Here is a 22,395-nt window from a genome sequence, read left to right as displayed (position 1 = left end):
GACACGTTTTTGGTCACATGGGCTTGCATAAACAATATAAAAAATGCAAACTGGCAATTCTTTTAACATTAAAACCGTTGCACTGCCCCGATTACATCCAACGTTACAACCAAACAACTTTGTTCCTTTGGAATTCCGTGTGCCGCGAGTTTGTGTTCAGCCGAATTGTGAATAAGCGGCATTCTCGCAAGTCATAATTGGGATATATGCACGTGCTATGCGAAAAAGACGTGTTCTTCAATCACCCCTTCAAGTTTTACGGCCCATGCTTTACAAGTGGTCACAATGCTTGAGTGACAAAGCAGCCGCCTTGGTGGCTCCGAGGCGAGAGCGCCGGCCTACGGATCCCCATGTGGCGGGTTTGAATCCCGGCCGACGTGCCCGCAATCTGACGGAGGCTTATTGCGGAGAAGGCGCCGTGTAACCGAGCTTTCGGTTGCACGTCAAAAGATCCCCAGGTGGTCCAAATTAACCCTCGGTGCTCCGCTGGGGCGTGCCAGATGGCAGTCGTTGGTTTAGCACGTAAAACCTCCAAACTTGAAATTTTTTTTTTTGAGTGACAAAGCAGACTTACTTTTTGTTACCGTGCTTTATCGTTTGAGCCGACAACTTTAGGCCATGTGCACCATGGAACAACAAATGCAGACCAACCTAACGCTCAACACTGAAGATCCTAGACAACGAGTTTTGAAGATGAATACAGCAACAGTTCTTTCTTTCAATTGTGCCCAAATGTTGTGTCTACTGGTGAGGCACAGCAATGGAAGAATAAAACTTGGGAGTCAATAGCCCAGTAGCCTCGAAGCTTACCTTGCAATCAAACATCTGTTTGTGTGACACAACATAGAGAAAAGAGAAAGAAATCAAACAAAGTCGTTCCTTCGAACTGGCCAGCTCAGCACTTGTTCAGTAAAAGCGGAAAATTAGAGGTGTGCGAATACTTTAGCAATTGCTATTTAATGTTGTAGCACACTTTCTCTCTTGAAGGTATTCTCGGTATTCTAAAATTGCAAACAAGGTCTTCAGAATTTTTTTTTTTTTTTCATTTTACGTTAAACTTTACTGTTACACACCAGCACTCTGGCATCAAGCTTCGCATCGACATGTTAGGAGAAACGGTTGCTGTGTCTGAGCATCGTGGTTGGATAAGCTCTAAAATTTTGCTCATCGAGCCAACCTTTCTTGCTTATAATTATAGTCTGACCCTTAACTTAAAAGCACAGTGCCGAAAAAGAAAACACCTTCAAATAAATTGGGTATTCTTTGCTCTGCTTGCCATGCTACATTGTTTTATACTCTACTCAATTTACCAGTGCCTCTTTTCTTTAATACCAGTATGTGAAACAGCCCACGTAATAACTATCTTTTGGTAAGTATGCTTTTTAGAAAATATTTCTAGCAGCAATTCCTAAGAGCATCCAATGCTAAATTCACATTAAATGCTAAATATTTGTATTGTAAAATATTTATATTCAAACTGCAGTAAAATTTCAACTCGCACCAATTTGCAGTAAAAAATGATATTCGCAGACCTCCAGCAGAAACGTATTCACCATCGAGAATGGGAAGCTGCCTAATAAAAATTTTAAAAAGAAGCTAATTGGATTACAACGAGCACTCTACGGGTCGTACCCCATGGAAGGCTAGGGTGGCAGAAACGGAAGCCCAGAATCTGGTCCTGCGCATCCCGGTAGCTCGCTCGGCGCCTGTGCCACAGATGCACCCTCGTGGCTTCGCCCATCGTTCCCGCCGCACAATCAGACGAAGGAGCCCAGGAACTGCGGTTTCCCAGACGATGCAGTCCCAGGCCACTTCGTACTTCGTACGCAATAAAGACTCGAAAACCGTCGTCCTCAGAAATTTCCTTTCTTGTCGTTTAGTGCATGCATCCAAGACCCATTTCGTGCCCTCCGGCTCGGCGCGTGCCCGCTGAGGACGGGGGAGTGTTTGCTGGAGGGACATCAGATGATGTTGGCCAGGTAGTCCTTGACCTCTGCGGGGGCCAGTCGCCGGAAGCCTTGCTCGTTGCACAGACCGATCTCGATGTTGTCTGCCGTCATCTGGCCCTCGAAGCCCTCCTTGAGGGTCAAGATGGCCGTGTGCACCGCGTCTTCCAGCTCCAGCTCCTCGCTGTACCTGCAACCGAGAAAAACCCCCTCGCAATCGTGGGCAACGCGAGACTCACGAGCACGAGGCATTGCGCGTCCCTTTACGCGAAAGATAGGTTGGCTTTGCTGCAAAAGCAAAAAAGCTGACGGATGCGGAAAAAAGGACACAGACAAGTGCCAATTACAGTCGACTCGGTAATTCAAAGTCTGTTTATTCGAAATTTCGGTCAGTTTGAGGAAGGTCTGCAGTTCCGGCAATTAGTAGACATACGAGTCTATGGGAAGAATGTGCGACGATTCTAAGTTTAACCTCTGTGACTGGTTAATTCGAAGTACGCTTTTACGAGCTCAAGAAATCCGGCAACTCTGGGAGCATGAAGAAGCCTCAGTATCATGCCGACCAAGCTTAAATCCAACCCGTGCAGATTGCATAATTTTTATCTACTGTACGCGCGCGGTCGGGAGAAAGAGGGAATGAGCACGACGTGCGACTATGCCAATTAAGCGGCCAAGCCGTGCCAAGTGAAGCCGGCGTGGCTGCAAGTGGGTGCATCAAGGCATCGTTCCCACAAAAAGATTACGAAGTGTGCTACGTACGGCCAACAAAGCTTTGTTTGAGGCATTACCTAGCCCTATGAGATGTTTTGTCCGTCAAATATATCGATGTCAAGAAGCATGTCGTGATCTGCAGTCTGCTTTCGGATGGGGACATATTGTGTGGTTAGGCCTAAAAATTATTGCTTCGCTTCTCGCGACGAGGAAAAAGCTTGAGCCACTGGGTTACAATTTTGAGTTTTCTTTGACAAAAAAACTGCTGTAGGTGGTCTAAGAATGGATTGAAATTTGCAGAGCATAGTTAATACACCGAGTCTTTGTCGGTGGAATGCTGCAGATCCGTTCGTGGAGGCAAGAAAAAATAAACTTTGTAACAAAAAAAAAAAAACATATTTTGAGCCGTCTTTTTAAATTTTAAATTCAATGTATGCTTAATTTGAAGTGTGTTGCTGTCCCCATGAGCTTAGAATTATTGAGTCGACTGTAGTTTAATTGTGGCCAGATGCCAGCATATTTATACTGTCCGATGGAGGGTGTGCAACATACTGCAGGAAAAAAAAAACTAGCCCCAAGACAAACTTGGAGAGCCAATATTGCTATAACAAACCAGATAGGAATTCACTTCTAAACAAAGAAACAGAAGCTTCAATTATGTGTGCAGAGGTGTCACTTAATGCATCTATTCCAAACATGAGCTGGTCTCTTATTAGATTCGTAGAACATTGTTAGTGAAAACAATTAGGGAAGGAAATGGTACGATAATGACATGGTTGTAATATGCCATACACACATAGTGGACATCAAGGACGACGTCTGGGATTATGTCAGCAACAATGTCTAGGACGACTTCTAGGACTACCTCGGACGACCTCAAGGAAGGCGTCGAGGGCTACCTCTAGGATGACCCAAGAACGAAGTCCAAGATGACCAAGAACGCTGTCTAGCACGACATTGAGGACGATGTAGAGGATGACCTCAAGGACGTCAGGTCCCATCAGCTTCAACAACCTGCGCTTATGCGAACTTGCACCTCAGCCACGGGGATTATGTGGCCTTGCACATCAGCCATGGGCGGTGTGTGACCTTGAGCATAAGTGGGCCTATAAAGCTACCACTTTGAAAAAAGTGCTACTCGGGCAGACAAAGCGCAGGCGTTCTTTAAATAACACCTTTTAGTGGGCTAGTTGGTTTGTCTAGGGAAATAAATAAAATGGGCTAAGGACGACGATAGAGGCATAAGCAAGCAAGAGATATAAAGCGCTCCCTGCGTCGTACTTGTTTCTGCCTCTGTCCTCGTCCTTAGCGCATTTTACTCATGTTCTTCGAATTTCGCAAATAAATTATGGAATGTGATCAGGGCCCCAAAGCTTCACAGTGTAACAAATGTGAGTATGGCCTTGAAGTAGAGACAGGAACCACCTCATGCATTAAATTTTACATGACAATTTAGGAATTCCTTTTTGGCGTATGAGGCCACCAGTTTTCTCCTCCCCAAACCCTCGAAAAAGTCCTCGGCTTCTGAGAATTCTATTGTACATCATGTGCTCGCACCTGCCCACGTGCCATGTATAGGACACTCGCAGCGAAATAACCTCACGACCAGATCACATGTCCCTTTCCTCCCGACGTTGACGCGACCGATTCATCTCAATCTGAGCTGCAGACCATTTACATCACTTGCAAAGCAAAAGTTAACCGAAATAGACAAAAGGTCCGACGTTCCACGCTCAGTTTGAAATGCGTGAAGAACCGGGGCAATAGAAGCACAAAGGTGTCGCGCAGGGATACAGATCCACATACTGAACAACAGCAGTGTCAACTTCCCCAAAAGTCCACCCAACCTGGACAGAAGGGTACACTCGCAAATACTTTCTTCGGAGGAAAGCTAAGCGCAAGCGTTACAATTTGACTGCAGTGAGGTACAGCAGCCTCACTCTTGTCACCTCTATGGCCACAAGTCAAGGAAGCACTACAACTTTGCCCCCCACAATCCAAAAGGAAGTGGAGAGGAGCGACCCGAAACAATTTCTTTGGGAAAGAGAGGGCCCCCCACCTCTTTTCGAGGAAGGTCTTGCCGTTGACGTGGTTCTTGCCCATGGCCGTCGCCTTCCAGGCAAAGTACGCCCCCTGGAGGGAAGGAGAAACGGCCCACACCCAGGGGGCCCCGAAGGTTTGCAACGTCTACACGGTTTTATTCAACTATTTTTACGAACACGAAGCTAAAATAAAACACCCCAAAAAAAGAAAAAGAAAAAAAAAAAGAAAAAAGGTTTAGTGAAATATTTATGCATAGACCCCCCTCCCCCACCCCCATATTTTGCAAAACCTAAACCAACTTTTATGTATTTCGAGGTCAGCGTCTCGAAATGGACATTAGTTTCGATCTTACTCCCAACAGAAGATCTGTCTCATGGAGTAAACATTAGGCTAAAGATTTTTTTTTCCATTTTTTTTTTAAGGGCCTGGTGCATATGTTGCAAAGGGAGTTTTCCCCCAAAATAGGACAATGTATATGCTATGAGAAACATTTTGAGTTGAGGCAAAACCAAAACTAACTACACTTCTCACAACATAAATTATATGCTTAATTTTCTTTTTTTTTTTTTTGGGGAGGGAAGGGGGGGGGGGGTAATGTAATGTCTTTTTAAAGGTATTAACATCCTGTACAGTCAATCCCCAAATTTCTTTGAGCAACAACAAACGTACGCTCAATGGTGCAGGCACGTGTGTCTGTGTCCCTCCCCCCCACCCCTAGGTAGATGGTCACTGGATCGAACAGCAACAGATGCGCAACCTCATTGCCTGGCTGGCAGCAGAATACCAATCACAGGAGGACTACTCATATGAGCGACAATGGGAATGATTACAAATATCTGGTGCAACATCTGTTCCCAGGACGGGACGCTCCACCCCAGTCCCTTCACATTTTCTCTTTACAGGCTAACTAATAAAATCCCTTATAATTTTTTTCTGTTTGTAGGTAGTCTGTGGAAGATTGCTTTTCAATAAATTGACTGACAATGTGTGGCTCACAAGAGCTGTTTTCCTTCCACACTTCGTTTCATACTTAGAGTACAACGCTCTCGAAGCTACTGGTGCAAGAGTGTGGCTTAACATAGCATCTCATTTGTGCGGTAGCACATGTAGATGAAGTGCAAGACCAAACCACGTGCTCAAGCCAGCAGCTTGAACAGCGTAGTACACTAAGTATGAAACAGTATAACTTCAAATTTATACAATTATCGAATGAGTCAGCCAATTCTCTCGCATTTTACTGCATTAGTGAAAGATAAACACTCATTTCCCTCGGAAAGAGCTCCCAGATTATTCAATCTCTGTTTACTGGCAGGCACTTGAACAGCTACAAACTGTAACAATCTTTTCTCAGAAGAGAAACTGGATTGAAATGATAAGGGAAGTTGGCTCATGTGACAGGGAATCAGGTGAATGAAAAACCCAAAGAACGCATTAAGTATACTGACTGCTTCGACCCAAGTGTGAAATTCTCCGGTCTTGTTGGCACTTCCTTTTCCTCCTCCCCAGCCAGTCTGTACCCAACCTTCCGAATATAGTAACAAGACTGCCTGGGCTCAGATATGCACAAACAGTGCTCAAACTGGGAAAACCTTTCGCTTCTCCGAAGGGACTGTTGAGAGAATTCAAGGTGCTTGGAGAACCGAGCTTGAGAAAACATGCCCGTATAGTAGTGAAATTAGTGCTACGGGCTCACACAGGAAGCTATGGGAGATTTTGCTTACACAGCTGAGACCCATCTCAAGAAAGGGTGCTTGCACACCTTACTTTCAATGAAGGAGGAACCTTGGCTTCACTCGGCCCTCAGAACGCCTCTCTCGGAACTGCTTACAATTAAAACGAAAAGACAAGCAATGCTAATCCTCGGCAGCTGAAGGGTTATTTTGATGGCCAATTCCAGCGACGGCTGCCTTTTAAACTCTCGTTTCGAAACCCAAACAGCAACTTCAAGGACCACGAAAGGTGTGGCAATGAGTTGGGCTACCTTGAGTCAACTATTAATTTAAAGTAATCAACTTCTAGCTTTTGCTACGCACACTCCAACGAAAATAGAAGATGGGATGCCAAAGGGCAATGGCACACACTTTGAGGGACCAACCCTCATTCATTAAACTGCAATATCCATCATTGCCCCTGAGGAAGGCCATTTGCAAAAGACCTAGGGGCACTGAAAGGCATTCCCTCGTGCCCCTTCACAGAGGCACCGAGGATACGTGCCTGGATTGAGTCTTCAACAGGTGCGTCTAGCATCCCACGCACCGAAGGTGGTCTCGAATTGGCAATGAATGACGTCGCCCGAGCTGGCACGCCGTGCCACCGTACGTCGCAATCCTGGCGGTTAGTCGCAGAAGTTGTGGCAAGAGCGACGAGCGAATGCGAGCGGCGGTGGCGTCGCGACTTCTCGACTTCCAGCTGCCGAAGCTTGCACAAACTTTAAGTCTGATGGCACACGCAAACCGAGTTCTACGGTGAGGAATGTGTGGCAGCATCCCCCGCCAACCGTAAGATAAAACCGCCTGGCATGAGCCAAGTGCGCAATTCGCCCAGTGTCACGAGCAGTATGTGCACGAGCGCATGTGAAATGGAGCTTTCTACCAGGTGCGCCGCCGCCGCCGCAAATGCAGCTGGGAAGTTCGTACAACCGTTGTCGCCGTAAAAGGGGGGCTCACCGAGGGGTCGCACTGGAAGACGTAGCCCCTGCCCTGGTCCCAGCCGGCCACCAGGAGGGACACCCCAAAGGGGCGCACCCCTCCGCTCTGGGTGTACTCCTGCATGATGTAGGCCACCTTCTGGACCAGCTGGGCCGTCGGGATGGGCTCCCCGTAGGTGAGCTGGTACTGCTGGGCCAGCTTGCGGGCACGCCGCACCAGCAGCCGGTAGTCCGGGCCCATGCCGCTGTACACCATGCCGATGTGGTCCGTGACCAGCTCCACCTTGTGAATGCTGTGCTCCTCGTACAGCACAGACTTGTGCTTCTTCTCCGTGGCCAGCACCACTCCGTTGGATGCCTTGATGCCCACAGAGGGCGCCCCGGCCGCCACCGCCGCCAGCGCGTACTCTATCTGCACCAGCTTGCCCGAGGGGCTGCAGACACGCGTCCGGGTTGAGCATCAATCAATCGACGGTTCTCATTTCGGTAAATGCACCTCACAAGTTATTTGAAAACCATCTGAACCCATAGCAGTTTTGGCTATGGGTCTATGTTAGAATGACAGTCACTAATAATATCGACAAAATGCCAGTTAAAGCAAGCAGTTAATGTACAAAACGAAAGATGTAAAATAAATTAATAAAAACACGTATTTAACAGTGACAAAGAATAATTATGGTATATGCAAATGCATATCAAGATAATAAAGGACATATATATATTTTTTTTTTAAATGGGGTGCTTTAACAAATTTTTATAGTGTGAATGTATGACTGAAGATGGTAATTTGTTGTGGCTGTGTCGAAGGACAAGTGGCATATGAAACAGCGAAGCGGTTGTCCAGGGACGCACAAGTCGCTGGCGTGCTCAAGCAATGTTTTAGGACGTGCCGTCATTTGTAACGTTGCCTTTGGCTTCATAGTTGCACAGAGCATATATTAGGGGTTTAGTGTCAAACTAACAAAGGGCACCTGACACACCACAGTAGAATTGCAGGCACCTTGTCTGGGATTCAAACCTGACAACTAAAGATTCATAGGTTGGTGCTTTGCCTCGAAGTCGGCTAATAGTTGCATACTAATTAGCAATGTGTCAGATTTTAGCCGAATTGGAGATTTAACCCCGAATCTTGCAAACCAGTAAAGCTGATTTTTCACCACCTTTCTACAAATTAGGCAAAAATATGGAAATGTCAACTGGTAGATAAATATATAGATTTGTTCGTTTTTTGTTTTTTTTGGGGGAAAATATTTTATATTTGGAAAGAACTTTTTGGGACCACAGAGTCAAAGATATAATAATTCATTAGACCAAACGTGATGAAATGCAGTGAAATGATACGACGTCTTGGGTGACTTCAAGGACGACCTCTAGGATGTCAGGTCACACCAACTTCAGCCACCGGCGCTTACGCGATGGGTGCTTACGCAACCAGCGCTTATGTGACCGGTACTTACGCGAACGGAGCTTGCGCAACTGGCGCTTATGCGACCTGCGCTTAAGCCCAGGGCGCTTGGGCCACGAGCATTTCAGCCACCATCGCTTCAACCACAAACACTTCATTACCTTGATTACGCTACCTTGAGCCTGGTTGCGCCTATGGAATTACCGCTTTAATAATAATAATGCTTTATTATTCTGTGCATCAGAATGACCAGTCTTTGTGTGAGGCACATTTGCGAGTATGAAACTTGCAATACAGACAGATAGAATGATATGGTTATGATGAGTAAATCTAAGTTTTTTAGTTCACATTCAAAATGCACATAGTTTGTAGGAGCATCTAAAGGCATAAGGTTGGTCGGACGCACATTCTGGATGGATGGATGGACGTTAATGGCTATACTCTTTTGTAATGGGCGGTAGCTTGCACCACCTAGCCTAAGTCTAAAAAGACCATGATATGATTCCTCACGCCCTTCTAAGACTAATTTTTTCCCCCAACTCCTAATAATCAGGATGGCGGTGTATGGTTGAGCGCGATTAATGCAGGGCATTCATTCCTCCCATCTTCAAAAACGGTACGGAAAGTTTTCCCCGAGTACACCACCTCGGCCGAAAAGGGCCATATGCACTACGCGAAACTCAAATAAAACAAATGGTTACAACGAGTTTTCTAAGCGGTGGCATAGCAGAGTGGTAAGGTGTCCGCTTCATACACAAGTGGACGTGGGTTTGATCCGCGGTGTGGGCCTACTTTTTTTCTCAAACATTTTGTTTTGAGGCATTTGGCAGTATTTACGACTTTTTTTTTTTTTTTTTTTTTTTTACAATCAACATTAAGAAAAAAAAAAAATTGTTGACGAAACTTTGTAGAACTAAATGGTATTATGGGACTCCCATTCCAGAGATGCAATCGGGGACAGCGGGGCTTGGGTTGCCGGCTGGACGCCGCGAAGCAGCGTGTACGGGTGAAGTTTTCTAATTAGCAGCCGGACACTGTCTCCGCGAAGCGGCGCGAACGCAGGCCGGGGGTTGTGTTAACGAGCTCCCCAGTGAAACACGCGCCGTTCGAAAAGGGTGACCCACATGGCATGAGCTCTCCGCGTAGTGCGTATAGCAATTTCCGGTCGAAGTGCACGACGTAGTGCGTATAGCTTTACTCTTATGAGTATTACTGGGGGTTAACACGCTCCCCAGTGATACACGCGCCTCCGAAAAGGGCGACCCAAATGGCATGAGCTCTCCGTGTCGTGCATGTAGCACCACTCCACTTGAATGTAGATTATTCGATCGGCTGAATCAGCTGCAATTGTGGGTTCACCTCTGTTGGTGCAAATCAAATAAGGCGAGTCATCGCATTCAAGAAATCTATGGGTACCTAAATAACGCCCCGAAAGTATTGTGGGCTGAGCACTGCACTTTTTTTTCGCAGCAGATCACCCCCACACTTCCATTGCATTCTACCTCAAGGAAAGCATCTCAACTCCAGTCATTTCTACATCGGAGTTGATAGGGCATAAAGCGGTCCCGAGAGAGAACACGTCGGTCGCCGAACAAACAGCCTCAAGTGGAACCCGGCATGTCCATGGGTGCAGGCGGTTCTCGCGCGAGCGGTTGTACATGAGACAAATCACCCTACGCCGTCGCTGCAATCAGCTGCCCTGCTTCCCTGCGACGAATTCACATGTGACGGATGGACCGTGTACCACAAGGATCGCCTGGCGTAGCATTTTCAGAGCCAGGGTGACACAGCACAAACCACGAGTTACCCAGAAGAGGAAAGCGAAGCACAAGGGGCAGTTCGCATGCCCAGATCACACCCCTTTTGCAACTAGGAACAACTGCCTGGTCTACAACTATATCTAATAAAGACTCACCTAAATGTTGTCAAGGAAAAACTATACCGCTCCGATGCCATGACGCGAAGATTTGATGAGAGACTCGAAACAACGAGCCAACTAACGTGCTAGGGCTGCGTCTTGCGACTTTAAATGACTTGAGCCTTGAGCCGCTTGAGCAGATTTTGGCAACGCAGATGGTTGATTTTCTTTTACTTTTCCCCAGCACTGATTATTTTAACGAGCCTTACACAAACAGAATATTGTTTTGGTCATCTAACGACTTTGTTTATTTTTCTTTTAACGTTGACTCCGTAAGTGTGACGTCATGGGTCCAAACAAACCGTTGCTAGGGTCGTTGTTATGGACAAATACATGTGGCTAGGTTTCGCTACGAAAACCCGACCCTTCAGAAATCGGGAGTAGGATTTAAACTTCTAAAAATCACAGATATAGAAAGCTTGACTGTCTTATATGTTGCGACAGAAGTGTGCCGGTAATCGCTTGTTTCTGAAATATTTACGACTGCAACTTCCGGTCCTCAAGATGCCTGCAGCAGACGACGAATGCAAGAAGAATGCCGTCTGCCACACGCCCGCCGGCCAAGCCGGCGCCAGCGTCTGAATCGGGTGAATGTAAATGATATTCTGATATTGCATTTATTTGAAATATGAGTTTCAGACACTTATAAGAATTCATAGTGGGGTGCGATGCAAAATATGGTTTATCAAAAGTCCGGGCGTCAATCGAGATGATCGTCTGCAAGATCGCAATGCACCCGTGAGAAAAGTACTTCGGGCGATCGGTAGAGATCCCAAAATTAGTTTGCGGACTCGCGCTATGGGAGGGTGCTTCGTATCTGATTGTAACCATCGCGTGGAGAAAGATTCTTGCAGTTTCTTCAGATTTCCGCAAAACCGCAAAACGCGAAAGAACTGGATAAAAAATGTAAGGTGAGTTTATTACAGATCGTACTCTCATTGCGGGTTCGATGGAGATCTTCGCCGAAAGAGCACATCCACTAAATTTAATGCATACAAAAAAAAAAAAAAAAAATTGCGATAGACATGCAATATTTTAACAACCTGACAACCTCAATATTAATAATTACAAACGACTTACCTCGACGGCGTACGATTTGTTTCTCATGCTGGCCTGCACTACGCCGTTAATGCACTTCAGGTCGTCGTCGTAATTCTGATCTGCATGACGTGGTTAGATTTTACGTAATTTTCGCCCCTCTGAACTAAGCTGGGTTCTTCACAAAAGAAAAAAAGAAACGCACATTGCGGAGGCCTCTGCGGCCATGGCGATACACTTGCTTGTGTTGCTCGTTTACCGACGCAATTCAATGAAAAATCTACCGTGTCGTCTGCTACCAAAGCAAAGTGGAGTGGAACACTTCAAAAATGGCTTTCATCGTTGCAATACGACGCTGAGATGACAAGAACATCTTCATAATTAGATATCAAGAAGTTAGGTTGCTAACAAAAAATTATTTACTTACTTATAAGCGAAAATGTAGCGTCGTGTGGAGTCTCCATGCATTAGTCCATAGCAACGTCCCTAGCAACGGTTTGTTTGGACCCAGACGCCAAGTTGTGACGTCATCACTTACGGGGTTACATACTGGAGGAATCTAGAATCGGAATAATGAGTGATAACAACACTGGTAGCACGGCACGCACGGAGCCTGGAGGGCGTCGTCTTCTAGCAGCTAGTTTTGTACAAAATAAATGAACATTTATTTTTATTATTTTTCGATATCTGTTTTGAGAGAAAAAAAATCGTTCTGCAGGGTTATTTTAGAGGTAGAGAACCACAATACTAGGTGGCGCAAGCCGACGTCTAATTGGGTCAACGTTGGATTGGATCGTGTTCCAATATGTACTCGATTTCTCACTCAGGGTAGAAGTTTTGCACCTCAGTGTTCGAAAAAGCAACCCGCGTTCAGGGTTGCTACACTTACGTTGTCACGTGATATCACTAGCCGGAGTAACTCGTACCGACCCGAGTTTAGAGCCCGAGTGATCAGCAAAGTGCCATTCTATCCGTAACATCTCATCCGTGTCATGGCGTCCAACGATCCGTCCGATCAGCTGTTCTCCAAGCTGTCCCCGGAGAGCGGCAAAGGCGTCTCTCCGGACGCGGGCAACTACATCCTGGTGGACGTGTGCGCCAACCTAGTGAACAAGAAGTACAGCCGGGACCTGGACGCCGTCGTGCAGCGCGCCAAGGACGCCGGGGTGAAGAAGATGCTGGTGGTCGGCACGTCGGCGCACAGCACCAAGGAAGCACTGCGCCTCACTCGCATGTTCCCGGGCACGCTCTACTGCACCGCCGGTGGGGACCACATAGTAGCCCTTGTAAACGGAAAAGTAACGCCATTCCCCCTCTCCCAGTCTCTCTCCCCCTGGCTGCGCGACGCCATTTTTGAGCAAAGGCTCCAGCCAATGACAACATCACGTGCGCTCACCTAACGCCGTGATTGGCCGGCGCGCTTCCCTCTCCTTCTCCCAACCTCACTCTCCCTGGCCACCCATCGCCGTTTCTTGGTAAAGGCACAGGCGAGGAGGAACGTTTTGAACAAGGAATTGCCTTACTTTTATATATGCAGAAGCGTTAGTAGTACCCCCAGGGCACCGAAACCATGGGAGTCTGCATCAACGCCGACTTGACTCGTTGCAGGCATCCACCCGCACGACGCCAAGTCCTGGGACGATGACACGCTGCAGCTACTCCGGGAGGTGGCTTCGAACCCGGAGTGCGTGGGCATCGGCGAGTGCGGACTCGACTTCAACAAGAACTTTTCGCCGCCTGAGGTGCAGCTGGAGGTGCTGCACAGGCAGGTACTACGAGACTCTTACATACACAAAGAGCCACAAGAAAAACCCTTTCTGAAGAGCTAGAGTAAAAAAGGGGGCGTGGCAGTTTCTGTTTATTTCTTTCATCTCAGTTGGTGCAGCCACAGTGCCTTTCCCTCATATAGCGGTTTTAGTGTATGTTGCTGTGCGTCCCCATTCGTGAAAAAAGCTCCATGTCGGAAGTTTGTACGTAGAAACAAGGCTGCCAAAATGCAAGCTGAACTCTCATTCTACATTTCTTCCTGATCTCGCGATGGGGAGGGGGATACGTTCACTAGGGGTGGCCAAACTGCAAGCCGCAGTTTGGCCACCCCTAGGCCAGTTGTTGCCTGATATTGAGGAAACTTGTAAGTGCAGACAGAGATGGACACAATGAATGGGACACGGACAAGAGCTTGTTCCTGTCCCTTTCTTTGTGTTTGTCTGTTTGCACTTACAAGTTTGATGAACAGTCAGGTAGGGACCCCAAGTCAGAAGAGTGCCCCCCCCCCCCCGTAAACCGGATCTCCCGTTGTTGCCGTTGCAGGTGGCACTGGCCTGCGAACTCAAGAAACCCCTGGTGCTACACGAGCGAGATGCCTTCGCCCCGATGCTGGCCGTGCTCGAGAAGTATGCGGACCGGCTGCCCCCAACCGTCGTGCACTGCTTCACCGGCACGAGCGAGCAGGCACTCAAGTACATCGCGATGGGCTTCTACATCGGGGTCACAGGTGAGGCGATGTCTGGAAGCCACGACAACAATCCACCAGTCCTGGTGTCGCGACTCCGCGGCAACTGTCGGAGCGGACCTTACGCTTCTCGGTACTTTTAGGGCGACGCAAACTCGGCAAATGAATGGCTCTGCGGCATTGGACGAAGGGTCCGCCAAAACCACAGCGTCTAGCCAAAAGCTGAAGTTCTCCTCCTTTCTTTCTTCGGTCCATCCTCTCGGAAAAATTGGTCTCGGAGCATTGTTAGTCTATTTTCCACGTTCAAGTTTCGGAAACCCCCTCTGGCGAGTTCTTGAAACGTAATCGGGCAAATTAAGACTCGCTGGTGTGACTGGCCGTGCCAATCCAGCAAGATGAGAATGGTGTCTCTTTCGGGTGTCCAGCCTCCAGCACACTCCCGTGGCATCGCGTCATGTTTCAGCCGCGCGTGTACGTTCAAGGATCGCGAGACGCAGAAGAGTCGTCGAAGGTAGGAAGCTCGCTCCAAGGGTGGTGCCATTCAGCGGTGCCAAACTTCCGAGCTCTAGGGGAGGTGCAAAAGGAGACGACGCCTGCCAGACGACAAGTCCGTAGTGCTAGAGGCGCCGAAATTCCATTGTACCAACTTCCCCAACAAGCACCCAGTCGGTATACCTAGTTGCAGAGACTGACGGCTTGACAGATGAATGGATCCGGTTGAGGCCACCTAATCCAAGGATAGATCTTGCGCCATGCAATCGCGGCGCCCGGGCAACCGGAAAACTTACCCGGGTTACTTGGGAAACTCATAAGTGCAACGAAGAGGGACACGAAAAAGTTGATGCGTACGAGGCCTTTCCTGAGTCCCCGTCTTTGTGTCGCGTCTCCGTTCTCCCAGTTTTCTGAGCGTTGTGCACCAACTGGCCCGACGGGTCTTGTCTTACTCTGGTCGTCTCCCCGGCGGTCGCAGGCTACCTGTGGAAGGACAAGGGCCCACTGCGGGAGGCCCTGCGAGGTGTGCCCACGGAGCGCCTCCTCCTGGAGACCGACAGCCCCTTCCTGTGCCCCAACCCCAGGGCGGCCCGGCTTGGGGAGTCCCTGAAGTCCGTCCCGAGCCCCCGGGCCCTGGGCCTGGTGGAGCGCTACTGCTCCTTCCAGCGCAATGAACCCTGCTCGCTGCCGGCCACCCTCGAGCTGTGCGCAGCCCTTCTGGGGCTGGAGCCCCACGACCTGGCCCTTAGGACCACCTACAACGCGCTCAGCCTCTTCGGCCTCGACTAGGTGTCCGCACCGCCGCCGCAGAGATTCGGGTCCGCCCTGGCCGGCTGTCGATGGGTGCCGTGGAGGCGTCCTCTGTGCCGCGACACCTGGAACGCGTCTTCAACCGGCGTGTTGAGCATACCGTACTGCTACGAAATGAAAGTGGTTCGTTTGTGGCAACAAATGATGTCGCACGAGGTGGCGTTTCGTGCTGTCAAATGTCCCGATCCCGGCACTTGGCTCTAGAAGTTCCGGCGAAAATGGCAAGCAAACTCGAGCGTCCCCATTGTCACTGGCTACCGAAGCTTCGGCAGGCCATCGTGCTCGAGAGCGACCTGCAGCGGGCATCTGCCGCATCCGCCTTCCCTGCTCTGCCGGCACCAAGATCGTGGCAAGCAACGGCTCTATGCCAAAGTGACGTCGTCGGGCAAAGCTCGGGGGACTACATTTGAGGACGCGATGAGCGCACTGGTCGGAAACGCGTTCCAGGCACCGAACCCTCCCTGCCTGCCTTCGCCTAAGCTTGCTCATTGGGGCACTGCCTCTGTCGGCAGTTGGAGGTATGCATGTGCCGGCTATAAATTAATCGGCTCCAGGAGACTCGGATGAAAGGCTCTGCCCCTCGTGTGAGAGGTGTTGTCAGTCTTCAAATATGTCTCTCGCACGAGGGGCAGGATGTCTTTTTAAGCTTGTTGTCCCGTTAAGCTCTCCCGTTCCTATTTCGGACGCTTTTGAGCCATGCATTGCTAAAATAGAAAGGCTTCGTTGGCTTAGACTGCGGCGGGTGGCAGGGCCCGAAATCTCGCGTCAACCACGTTGTGCCTTTGACCCGCAGAGTTGAGGGCAATTTCCTCGGCGTTGGAATGCTGCCAGTCCTTACCAGTCGAACCCGGTTATAAGGAAGTCGGCGGGAAATTTTATTTATTTAATTATTTAGACATACTGGCAGCTACCATTCGACAGCTGAGGCAGGGGAGGGTGTACGTACAAAGAATTAAAGTGTACCAAAATAAAGTATGCAACGATAACTAGGAAACACCGATGGAAATTCTTTGATGAATGACACATTTTCTACGTGCAAAATATGTTTGCTATATCCAGAATTTGTTGTACATATATAGAGGCTTTGCAGAAAAAAATTGATTGTTTATGCCCACTACACGTAACAATCCTGCAGCATATAGCATAGCCTTTCAATATGGCTGCTGTCCTATTTTTGTAACTTTTCAGTACAAGGTATAGCTACAATGAAGTTGGAGTTATTTCTGATCAGCTTCCCCAGATGGTGCAGGGTGGCGCAACGTCTCGTCCACCTGAGCACTTTCCAGTTTTCACCGTGTTCTGCTTTTACGTTTCCAAGTTCGCACACAAGTAAGCTTGTGAACTAGCTTCTGAACAAGCTTGTGATGTGGCAAAGCCAAATCCGTCGAGTGCAGAGAAGTGCAATTGTTTCTGGAGAAATCCCGGCCGATGCTGAAACGCGACGCCAAACAGGACTACGAAGATTTTATTTTCCACTGAAATTCTGGCACACCATTTTCCAGTAATTTTTGCAAAAAAAGTTTATTACGTTTGACAATCGTTTGGTTATATTTGCAGCGCGTTCCTTCGCAATTGTTCATTAAAAGTGGGCTAGAATCACACGTATAGCAGCGGGAGTATATGCGACGAATAGTTCTTTATATACAATATTTTGCTATTCCCGGGTTTGTTACACGTGGGTTTGCCGGCAACCATTCTGCTCTCGGTGCCTCTGCCAAACAATCTTCTTTGCGAGGGGCCCGAACGAATGCAGGCCCCTCGCATGGCTTGTGGCTCCTACAGGGCCATACCTGCCCAAAGGAAATAAATTAGTGAACAAAAGGTAAGGGCGCAAACGAGCTGGTGGTCCCTTTTTGTCCCAGTCTCGGGGTTTTTGTCGAAATGGAAATAAATTGTTGGAGACTGATCCACTGCACCTAATGTGTACAGCTGCTGTTTTCTCACATGCTCAGGGACGGCCGGCCAGCTTTGTTAGCTGTGTCCACCAGCTGCACATGGGTGCCAAAGTGCCCGAATTTCTGTTCACTTGCGAGAATTAATTATTGGACGCTGTTCTTGTGGCTTCACTTCCCTTGCGCGACTAAAATGCTGGTTTTGGAAAGAACAGCAAAATCGGTTGTTTAGAAAAGCTCGTCCTTGGAACCAAAACAAAGTATGGTATGTTTTCCCCCATCCCCCACAAAAGCATCCCACACCTGGGGTGCACTTGATATTTGGTGCTAATGCAGATAATAGGTGCAATGACTTTGATTTCAACGACTTAGCTCGAACTGCCACTTATCGTAATAAAACATACCATATACTAAATTTGTAGGTGCTGCACTTCGTGCAAAGCTGGATGCTTACAGTAGATGCCAAGTGTCTCCGCTGAAGGGGAAAGAGATCCAAGGTTACCCGAGACATTGAGAAATTAAACTATTGAACAAGGTTTTCAACAAAGGGTGTGATGCAGCTTGTGGTATGGAGACGTTATTTTACAATTTAGTGTCTTGGGTCACCTTGGATTTTACCAAGCCAAATACTTTAAGGAACACCTTCATCATTATCGAGCAAAATGTGCTTACAAGGTAAATTTAAAGTGTTTCACAACGCCCTTAAAAGATACGCCCGAGGGCAAACCATTAAAAGGAAGCCCATAATTATCATTATTAATATGAACAGGTGTAGTCTATGAACAATAAGATAAAAATAACCATTACCCTCACTACTAGAGAACAAACGTTTCTGTAGTTTAAGTTTTGTATAAAAATAAACCAGAAAAGCTTTTCTTTTTCTTAAATGATAGAGCAGTGCGGCATCAATGGCACTCACTCCTTTTGTCTTTAAATAAAGACATCTAAAAGCAAAAGATTGCTGCCCAGTTCAAGCTGCCCTTCAACAGGTCAACATATCGTGGAGACCTTTACGAGTTCCTATTCTAAGAACATCATTGACTAACAGAACTAAAATCTGTCAGTTAAAATATGCCTTAAAACGATGAAAACTCTCAACTACCGCTAAGGACACTCTAGCTCACTTTCTGAAGTTCTACAACCTTTCCACTGCTCACCCCAGTCACTCTAAGTATCTTAGACCAAAGAATGTGGGTAGAGATTATTTCAGTTTTCCCAAGACAATTTGCTATAAATGTGGCCAGGGCCACAAGTAGGTTGTGCGGGAAACTCCAACGTAATTGCTGTGCCTGCGCTCGAATATGCACCTCCAAGCAGCTCGGGCTCGAGCCGTCTCACTTGCGATCCCTAGGCTGCTCGTACTGCTCAGTGTGGTCACCTTTTCAAGAATCTCGGCGTACTGCCAAATATAAGATAAGCAAGAGTCTATTCTGTGACTGCAGAAAGCCACATCAAATAAAAATGCAAAATGATGCATAGTTACCGAAAAAATAAAGTGCAGGCGAGCTGGTGCAAGTTGAACATGATTGTAAACCTGAGACTGGGGCAGGTTTACAATCATGTAAAGCCCCAAAGCCAGACCGCTCCTTTATCTTGAAATGCGAGATTCAAAACGATCGTCACGTCATTCTCCCGTCATCCACACTTAATTACCCAATCACAGGCATAAAGATCTTTCGTGCTTATTTGAGCTTTGAAACGAGGTTTTTGAAATGTCATCGAGAGAATGATTAAATTATGACTCCTTTCATCTGCCACTCACCGACAAAACAAGGCACAAATTAGCGGCCGGCAGTGACCGCCATGGCAAAAGTTTAGCTTGCATCGTGAAATCTTCTTTGCCATTCGTATTCGTCGCTCTCAGCATTCACAGCCTCAGCATTTACAGTAGGCTCGCGATAATTCAAACTCGGATATTTCATACTTCCGGTTAATTCAAACAGATCTGAAAATTTTGGTTGTCCCGCTATGTTTTTAATGTATTTATAAGCCGCTTAATTCGAAAGGCGTTTTCGCTTAATTCATACTTTTTAGTTCTCGCGGCCCCGTTGAGTGCGCTTCTTTCCGAGCACCGGTGCACCGCAGAGAAGCAATACTCGCGAAGCTTGTTTTTGCGAATGTTGCTTTTCCGCAGTGCAGCGGTGCTCGGAAAGAAGCGCACTCAACGGGGCTCAAGCGGGCACACATTAGCGGAAAACGGCATTCACATTATGTGCTTCAAGACTAGCAATGATGACCAAGATGACATCGACGATGAGGAACAGCTCACTGGCATCATGCTTTCTGGCCTTGAAGCCCATAATGTGAATGCCGAGCTGGCGGAATACGCTAGTCTTTACGACGATGTGTGTGTTTGTCGTAATGACTCATTAGAGGACATAAGGAAGTAATGCCAGCACAGTGCAGCAGTGAGTGAAGATGGCGATGAAGAAAGGGATGACCCACTACCAACTGTCACAGCCGCAGAGGCCTTTGAGCACATCGCTCAGCTTTGGAAGTTTCTGTCTGCAAAGGAAGAGTTCCGTAAAGAGCTAGTTGCGTTGGCTGGTATTGAAAATTTTGTTTCAAGATCTCGTGTACTGACTAAACAGTCCACAATCAACAACTTTTTTGCCGGATGAATAAACTTAACGTTACAGTTCTTTCCCCAATGTGTTATGCCTGTACTTGCTTATAATTATTCTATGTAGAGGAAACTGGCAAAAATCTGCTTTGTATGTGTAGCTATTCATGTAACAAATCATAATGTTGTCTAGTATCATATTTAGATGAATTTCTGATAATTCAAACTTCTGGTAATTCAAACTAAAATCTGTGACTTCCTGGAGTTTGAATTAATGAGAGTCTACTGTAGCTAAAGGCAAGAATGTTCAGACAAGCTTCACTTTGAGTTGAAGTAAATGGTGTTGACAACCAGCCTCAACTTCCCCAACAATCGGCCGACCTTAAATTCAGCTTCGGCTTTCTTTCGAAGTCTCCCCTCATGTTCAGCCCCTTCTTTCTTCTGTCGCCAACACTCTTATTCAGTTTCAACCTTCTTGGCACTTTTTCGAAGCGTCCCTTTGTCGTCCTTTTTCTTCATTCTTTGTTTCGACGATACTTGCGAGAGGACATGCACGTACATTGCCAACTCCTACTTTTGACATGTGCACCCCATGACTGACAGAGGGAGTGCAAGTGGTCAATGGAGCACCTAGAGCGGCAGGTGGAAACGTGGAAAGGACAAATATGCTCTCCACTTTTGCTATTGTTTCCGCTGTTTTAGAGCACATCTTTCCTCTCCACCTGTGCTGCCCTCCCACTTTTGAAGGTAGCAATGTCATGCCAGAAAAGGTCTAAGTTGGCACCCGTTAGAATGCAAATCTGCATTAAACTCCATTTTGACACCTTCTAATCAGCCCTCCCATTTTCTTAAGTATAGAAAAGGTTATAAGAGGGACAACTTCACTCGTAAACATTGGTATTCACATACATTTATTTTTATACACACTCATTCTTTGACCCTTCCCATTAAGAGCCAGAAGCATGAAGAAGATGCCAAAGGACCAACCGCATCACGTCCTGTGACCCACCAAAGTGGTCTGGAGCATGGCCAGGCATTAAAATGTCCCTCAGGTGCCCCCCCAGCCGCGGGAGAACCACGCTGCCCCTGCAGGTTGCCAGCTGACATGCAACCGACATGCCGCCGATGTACAATTGACGTGCCGGTGAAGCGCAATCAATGTGCCACCGACATGCCGCCAATGTGCCAACATTCCACCGATATGCCGCTGATGTGCAGTAAACATACTGTCGACATGTCGCCAACATACCGCAGATGTGCAGTCGATGTGCCACCGATGTGCCATCTACATGCATCGGATGTACCATTGACGTGTCGCCAACATGCTGCTGGCGCATGGTTGACATGCCGCCGATGTGCTGCACATACAGCCGACATGACACCAATGCGCGGCTGGTGTGCGGCCAATGTACCACCGACGCGCAGTTGGTGCACAATCCCCGGGGAAGTGGTCTTTTGGTGCCAGAAGAGCCTCCAGGGATGTCCCTCGAGGTGGCACCTCACTGGGGCCCCTCTGTGGGGGGCGCTTCTCCGGCCTGCACCTGTAGCAGCAGGGGCCGGGGGGCCAGGGGGGGTCGCAGGGGGGGCCCAATGAGGCGGGCCAGCAGGGGCCGGGCACCTCGGGGGGGCACGGGGATCACCTTGATGCCCTTGAGCGGCTGGCCCCCCACCACCCCCACAACGGGAGGAGCCATCACGTACGCAGGGCTGCCCTTCACCTGGTTGGCTGCAAGGAACAGAGGTCGGCATTTTAGGTTGCACCCCCTCGCTCATAAAGGCAAAACACAGCACAAAAAATAAAGAGAGACTAAAGAACTAGAGAGCACAGTGCCTGTCCTGTCTAGTTGCTTGTTCTCTATGTTCTTCATGTGCTGTTGCGTTTTTTACAAATCGCCAGCAGCCTGCCGCCTGGTGATGGCATGGCACGGCAGTGGAGGTGAACACAGCGGACGCTTCTGCTGTAGGTTGCTCTTCAGCTCGACAGTTACCTGTCGAGCTGAAGAGGAACTACAGCAGTCACAGGTTGGGAAGTTGCGGCGACAGCTACACTCGCGTTCACTCACACTTTTTGTCTGAATTTTGATGACCAACCGCCGAGATCGCAACATCCAACAGCGTGATGCAGTGGCTCTCGCGACGTAATTCGTGGTCGCGTCGGGACCACTTTCGGTGCACGGCGGGCGTTGTACCCGGTCTAGGCACCCTAGCCAATCCGATCCATTGCCACTTCTTAGGAATGACTGCACAAGGGGCTGAAGCCAGAGGCGCCAGCTCGACGCCACTCACCGAGCACCACGGTGGGCTGTGGAGGGCCGCTGAGGAGAACGGGCGGTGCCAGGGTGGTGGGGGCGGCCGAGACGGGAGGTGCCTTGGGTACCGCCAGCAGCCTGGGTCCGAAGGAGGCGGCTGGCTGCGGCTGCGGCTGCTGCTGCAGGCGCAAGGCTGGCCGGGGGCCCCCCACCAGGTTGCACACCACCT

The 22,395-nt window shown here is 48.3% G+C and overlaps 3 protein-coding genes across 3 annotated transcripts in view; 1 reads left to right on the top strand and 2 right to left on the bottom strand.

Annotated features, from left to right (window-relative positions):
• Positions 1-1,850: 1,850 nt before the first annotated feature.
• Positions 1,851-10,787, bottom strand: LOC8033547 (proteasome subunit alpha type-2). The gene is made up of 4 exons (XM_029972706.4): positions 10,668-10,787; positions 7,367-7,781; positions 4,717-4,790; positions 1,851-2,136 (listed from the first exon to the last, which is right to left on the bottom strand). Exons 1-4 carry the CDS (start codon positions 10,706-10,708, stop codon positions 1,962-1,964), a joined length of 705 nt encoding a protein of 234 aa, XP_029828566.1. The 5' UTR covers positions 10,709-10,787; the 3' UTR covers positions 1,851-1,961.
• A 1,723-nt stretch (positions 10,788-12,510) lies between these two features.
• On the top strand, positions 12,511-17,377 carry LOC8033546 (3'-5' ssDNA/RNA exonuclease TatD). Its single transcript, XM_029972705.4, has 4 exons — positions 12,511-12,971; positions 13,317-13,477; positions 14,019-14,202; positions 15,131-17,377. The coding sequence occupies exons 1-4, from the start codon at positions 12,701-12,703 to the stop codon at positions 15,439-15,441; spliced, it is 927 nt and encodes a 308-aa protein (XP_029828565.2). The 5' UTR covers positions 12,511-12,700; the 3' UTR covers positions 15,442-17,377.
• A 3,434-nt stretch (positions 17,378-20,811) lies between these two features.
• LOC8033554 (nuclear factor related to kappa-B-binding protein) overlaps positions 20,812-22,395 on the bottom strand; it is a 65,324-nt gene continuing 63,740 nt past the window's right edge. The window contains exons 16-17 of the mRNA XM_029972679.3: positions 22,204-22,393; positions 20,812-21,643 (exon numbers count right to left, since the gene is read on the bottom strand). Coding sequence (XP_029828539.2) covers positions 21,417-21,643; positions 22,204-22,393 — 417 coding nt within the window. The 3' untranslated portion in view covers positions 20,812-21,416. The remainder of the gene's footprint in view (positions 21,644-22,203; positions 22,394-22,395) is intronic.

This window comes from Ixodes scapularis, unplaced genomic scaffold, assembly GCF_016920785.2.
Source record: "Ixodes scapularis isolate PalLabHiFi unplaced genomic scaffold, ASM1692078v2 PGA_scaffold0__279_contigs__length_252992795, whole genome shotgun sequence".
Classification (NCBI taxonomy): domain Eukaryota; kingdom Metazoa; phylum Arthropoda; class Arachnida; order Ixodida; family Ixodidae; genus Ixodes; species Ixodes scapularis.
Note: the sequence above shows the minus strand (reverse complement) of the source record. Positions and strands in the feature narration are given on the sequence as shown.